A 6,000-nucleotide genomic window follows, 5' to 3' on the forward strand; every position below is an offset into this window, starting at 1 on the left:
GCACTCCATCCAGAGTCCCGCAGCAAGAACCACAGCCACACCCCGAGCAGGAGACCGTGGGGCTATCTTTTGGCCCGGATGCTGGAAATTTGCTTTTCAGCCAGAACTTAAGATTGGATTCCAGAGGTCATGTTTCTGACAAAAGGGAAAAACTCACCCAGAATTTTATCATGGTTCTTGCTTCCATGGGGAGAAAAACGGAAAGGAAATCCCGCAATATGGGAAGGACCGCGGTACCTACTTCGGGAGTGTGGACTGTGCTTTGGGGCTTTCCTTGTTTGGGTTATTTTTTTTAAGTGGAAGTTATCATGTTGCAAAGTTCTATGAATGTGACCTTGACCAAACAACTAGCAGGGCAGGACTATCCAAATACAAACACCGGGTCCCCGCTTGCTCACTCACATCACCTTGTCTGGACACTCTGAGTTCCCCGATCCGACTGGCGGCCCCGGGCTCTGGACACCACAGGGGCGTTGTTCTCAGTCCCATCAGCTACGTTTGGCCCTCAGCGTCTCCCAGGCGGGCAGGAGCTGGCTGGGGTGGGCTCTGTGTGTTCGCATGGCTTTCCCCCACCCACCTCGACTTTTCTCATAGCCGACTGTGGAGCAGCTCTAGATTGTGTGGGCGACATTCATCTGTGGCGTCTCTGGATTGTGCTGGGGGGCCCTGCAGGCGGCCCGAGCAGGAGAAATCCACCCAGTCATCCATCGGAGAGGCAGAACTAAATGGCTGTTTTAAGATGTATTTAAAATAATGTTTAAAGCAAAAGAACCAAAAACCAAAAGGTTTTGTGTTTCATCAATATTTAAGGGAGGGGAGGGGAAAGTCCAACACTGGAATCAAGAGTAAGTGGATTTTTAAAAATCAATGCACACACATGCACATGGCACACACCCCACACAGCACACAGCAGGTCTTCCCTGGCCAGCTCTTCAGTACGGGGAAGGGACCCTAAGGAAGGCCCCCGGGAAGGATGAGCGCACCGTGGCCTCTGCAATCTGTGACTAAGACAGCCAGGCTGTTTTAACGCACAACATGCCTAATCAACAACAAAATAAAACTAAAAGTATGTGCTCGTTCGCAGAGCTTGAGTCAGTAAAACCTGGCTGGGAGGAGGAACGACAATTTATCGGCCTGGGAATGTACAGGTCTAATGCAAGTGCAAGATTTAGAAATAACTTTCCTGAAAACAAACAAACAAACAAACACTTTTTCCTCTCCCATAACAGATGCTGAAGCAGCTTGGGCATCAGCCTTTTGGGGGTGTGGGGGAGTGCCTTCTGACTCATTCTCATTATCAAGTTTATCTTTAATAACATGCGGCCCCAAAGGCCTGCCCAATACCCCCAAACGGTGCTTGTCCAAGTATGTGAACAGGAAGCAGCCTGCGGCACGCAGAGATATGCTGCTGCCTCGAAAATTCCATTTTAATTTTACAGAATAAAAAGAAATAAAGAATAAAAGTAGGGCATGTATACTTGGTCTCCTCCAAAAGTACCAGTTCTGATTCTGGAGCCACCAGCTAGCTGTAAGGTTACGAGGACCAGGAGTTTGGTCCGTCTCCACCTGCCCTACGCGCGCACACACACACACACACGCACGCACACGCACACGCACACACACACACACGCGCACACACACACAGCCCTCCCACCTCTGGGCTCAGCTGACAGTCAATGGCCACGCGGCCCCAGAGGACTGACTCCTAGAAGGGGTCCCTCCCACTGAGGGGCCGCAGTCCTGGGCAGGAGCGGAGCCTCCCGCAGAGCCTGTCACCAAAAACACGGCGGGGAGAACCGGGTCCCAAGTCCCACACGGGACTGGTCCCGTCGTAACTGTTCTCTGTGTGCAGCCGGTCTCAGGACGGTGACTACCTGAGCACTCCTGGGATGGAGGGAGGAGAGGAGATGGTACAAAGGGCAGACTTTGGGAGCAGCCAAGTGGGACAGCAGCCAAGGAGTCAAAGGCTCCAAGAAGACAGCACGTATCATAAGTAGGCAGCCCAGCCAGCACCCCTACTTTCCCATCGGAAAGGCTTCCGCCTCAGAAGGGTTCTGTCGCTGATGGTACCAGAAAGGGACACTGTGGGGGTGGACTCAGCCCCAGCAGAGCTGGCCGCGGCCTCCGGGGGCAGGGCTGGGCTAGTCTGCCCGCCGGCAGTGAGGACGGGGAGAAGGAAAATCCCGTGGGTTCCACCCGGACAGAACACAACGCGCTTTGTCCGCTCCAGGTAACGGCTCAGCTCCCGTTCTCAAAGGGCTGCGCCTCCCCGAAGGTGAACTCTGCTCCCCAGGATGGGGGGAGCAGTGGGACCCAGACCTTGCCCCTGAAGGCGGGCCGCTACCCTGCCCACCCGCCAGACCTGCCACCCCACACCCGCCCCTCTGGGCCATCTCCTCCTTCCCTGGAATAAGCCAGGGCATTCAAAGTTCGGGGTGCCCTTTCCCGGGACTACCCCGGCCTCACTCTGGGGAGTACGCCCCTCGGGGGACATTTGTGCTTTGGCATCCCTTGGAGATGTGCTGAGTCAGCAATCAGCAGGTTCCCCCCCCACCCTAAACCCGTTCCTCAAAAGCCCCTGGGATGCGGGCCGCTCTGCTCAGCGCCCTGGGTACGGCTCCCCATCCCTGACGACCTCCACCTCTGTGAGCCGCAACTCCGCTTCCGAAGAATTTAGGGTTGCATTCACTCCTCTAAAAGTCAGGCCACAGTGCTGGGTTGTTTTCGTTGGCTGGTTTGTTCTGTGGGGTTTTGTTTTGGCTTCTTTGCTTGTTAACTTGTTTTGTTGCCTCCCCGGGATGGTTTTTCCTCCCCCCCCCCCCAACCAAGAACTGCCCTTTAAGGGGGAGGGGTTTCAGAGAAGAAACTCCGGCTCATCCCTGGGGCTGTTAGGAAAGCCTCCAATCTGCGGAGCCTCGCTCCCCAAGGGGAGCTGAGCCATGAGCTAATGACAATTTTATCTTTCTAATTACCTGAGGATTTGTGTAAATGAGAGAAGCAGGGGGTATGCAAGAATGAGGGAGAAGAGCCTTTCCATCCCGCCCCCGCCCAAACCTTCCCGAAGCTGTTAACTGAAAGGGGTAGAGAAACAGAAAGCCTCGCAATTTCTAAACTTTTTTTCTCGGCCAGTTTCTGCACCAGTCCTGGACCTACTTGGCTGAATAACTAGCTAAGGAAAGCGTTTAAAAAAAAAAAGAAAAAAAAATCCTCCTCAAACCTAAGAAAATAAACAAAGCTGCACCTTAGCATTTGCTCGGCCTTTCTGAGCTTCCCAGATTTGGGGTTTGGGTTGGTTTTTTTTTTCCCCCGGCGCATCCCGTCTGGGGGGTTCAAAACTCCGACAGGGACTCGGTTCCCTCGCGGGGGGCAGAAGAGCTCTCCTGGGAGCCAGAGCTAAGGCTTTGTTTCAGCGTAGACTGGATCCCAGGACAGCGGCTCCAGGACCCGGACCGGGTGCGCGCGGGGCTCGCCCCGCCGGGCACCACCTCGGAAGGGCCGCTAGCTCTCAAGGCGGTCGGGCACGGCCGAGAGCACGTCCCCAGTCCCGGGGCGCAGCGCGGACAGCCCCGGGACCCCCCCGCCTCACCTTGGGGCTTGGAGGCCTCGGTGGCGTTGGGCGGGGTCATGGCGATGCAGACGTCGCCCTCGGGGAACTTGTCGCACTTGAGCATCTCGGGCCAGTAGAAGCCGAAGAACTGCATGACGGGCTCGCACGAGTCTCGCACGGCCTCGCAGAGCCAGCGGCACGGGTAGATGGGCCGGTCCAGGCAGACGGGCGCGAAGAGCGAGCAGAGGAAGACCTGGGTGCCGATGTGGCAGTTCTTGTTGAGCAGGGGCACCCAGCTGCTGGCCTGCTGCTTCACCTCGGCCATGGTCTCGTGCTCCAGCAGGTTGGGCAGCACCATCCTCTTGTAGCCCACGGTGTGGCACAGCCGCAGGTCCACCGGGATGTCCACGCACTGCGGCGGCTTGGTGTAGAAGCGCCCGCTCTGGTACGCGCCGACGTCCGACTGGAAGCTCACGTAGTCGTACTCGCTGGCCGAGCCCGCGGCCAGGAGCCCGGCGGCCAGCGCCAGCAGCGCGCCCGCCGCGGCCCAGCGCCCGCCGCCCATGCTCGGCGCCCCGGCCCCTGCGACGCGGGGCGTCCTCGGCCGCCTCCCCGCGCGCGTCCCGCCGCGAACTTCCAGGAGCCCCTAGGCACAAAAGGCGCCGTCCGCACCCGCGCCCGGCGCTGGCGGGGCGACCCTGGGGAGCTCGCGCGGGGAGGCGAGCGCGCGGCCCGAGTGCGGCCCGGCTCCCGAGGCGGCGGGACCCGAGTGTCCGGCGCTCCCGCGGCCGAGCCCTCCGAGCCGCGCCGGCCAATCAGCGCCGGCCGCCGCGAGCGCTCCGGGCCCGCCCGTCAGTCACCCGCGTGGCCGGCCAATCGGCTCGCGGGCGGGAGGGGTCGGCTCACTAGAACTCAGCGCAGGTCAACACCCCTTAAAAAACAAAACCAAAAAATAAATAAAGGAAGGAAGAAGGGGGGGGAAACGAGAAAAAGAAGAAAAAAAAAAAAAGAAAAAAGGAAGAGAGACTGGGGACGAAGAGAAGCGTGCGGTGGGTAAAGACGATGTTTAATGCTGCTTTAACTTGAGTCGGATGGCAGGAAAGTAAGGAACCTTAAGAGTACTTGCAAGTCCATGAGATAATCAAGACTTTTTTTTTTTTAAACACTTTTCCCTAACTTTACGTAGCAGCCCACCTCCTCGGTGTTGTTCTCTGTGGCTGCAGACGAAGATGGGCCGTTTCCGACAGACCGGGGCTCAGGAAGGCTGGGGCGAGGGAGGTCTGCTTTTTAATCCCCAGCCCGTGGGGCTCGGCTCCCGCAAGGGCCAGGCGAAGGTGTCGTCGGGCTGTTTGCTGGCTTAAAAAGGCAGCGCCTTTCCAGGTGGGATAACCGGATGATGGCCCTCCGACAACCCGGAGGCAGTGTGGCAGGAAAGGGTGCTAACAAAGGTGTTAACTTTGGGAGAACAGTTTAAAAGAAGAAAAAGAAGAAGAAAAAAAAGAGCCCTACTCAAGGCCCAGCCCAAGAGCACGTCTGTGTGTGCATGCATATGCACATTGACATGTTTGTGGTCTAGAAAGCCAAAACATTAAAAACACATGTGCACTTATCAGCGTGGCTTGTGTAAATATCAAGTCCATCACTCAGGCACACATGCTACATTCAGAGCTGGCCCAGGAACCTCAAGTCAAAAACCAAGGGTTCCGTTAAAGCAGGAGGCAAGAGGGAAGTCTTAGCAGAAACAACCCACCCTTCCCATCCAGCCCCCCAGGAAATGAAGTCCCTCTGCCACTGCCACCTCAGAGTTCCTGGGGATTCTTTGTATGTTTCAAACGGGACCCTGAGAGGGAGGTTCAAACTTCAGGGATCTGAAGTGTGACCACGACTGACCCCAGGGGCAGAAGACAGCAACAGCAGTTCCTGAGGTTAACTGGGTCTCCACACTGCTTGTGTCCTGAAATGTGGGGTGGAGGGCGGCCAAGAATGCTGCAGACCACATCTGAGCAGTGTGGCACCACCCCAGGTGGCAAATGGCCACAGAGCTCCGAGCTCAAGGCAGACACCGGAGAAGGCGCTGCCTTGCTGGGCCAGCTTGTTTGTAAAGCTCTGGGGAAGCTTGCTTTGGATTCTGCAGACCAAATTTCTTGATGAACAGATTCCAAGTCAAACGACTAGAGTTTCTGAAGAAGCGAGGCTATTTTCTTAAAGCCCTGGTGCCCCTAATGAGATGGTGATTCCACTGTGCACACAGGAAGCAACTGCCGATGGTCAACTTCTCTGTCATTTCTAAGCTAATGAAAGGTGCATTAAAACAAGAGGGGCAGCGTGGAGGCAAAGAGATGGCGGGAGAGCAAGACTTTGGGTGGCAAAGGGTTAATCCCTAAACAATTGGTAATGCTCAGCCCCAGAAGCTGGGGAAGACATTCCTCACAGACAGAGAATAGACCTCAGGA

The 6,000-nt window shown here is 56.5% G+C and overlaps 1 protein-coding gene across 1 annotated transcript in view; it reads right to left on the reverse strand.

The window, feature by feature from the left end:
• The window catches only part of SFRP1 (secreted frizzled related protein 1), a 44,357-nt gene extending 40,059 nt beyond the window's left edge, over positions 1–4,298 (reverse strand). The window contains exon 1 of the mRNA XM_059909446.1: positions 3,587–4,298. Coding sequence (XP_059765429.1) covers positions 3,587–4,112 — 526 coding nt within the window. The 5' untranslated portion in view covers positions 4,113–4,298. The remainder of the gene's footprint in view (positions 1–3,586) is intronic.
• Between the last annotated feature and the right edge of the window lie 1,702 nt (positions 4,299–6,000).

This window comes from Balaenoptera ricei, chromosome 21, assembly GCF_028023285.1.
Source record: "Balaenoptera ricei isolate mBalRic1 chromosome 21, mBalRic1.hap2, whole genome shotgun sequence".
NCBI classification, from domain to species: Eukaryota; Metazoa; Chordata; class Mammalia; order Artiodactyla; family Balaenopteridae; genus Balaenoptera; species Balaenoptera ricei.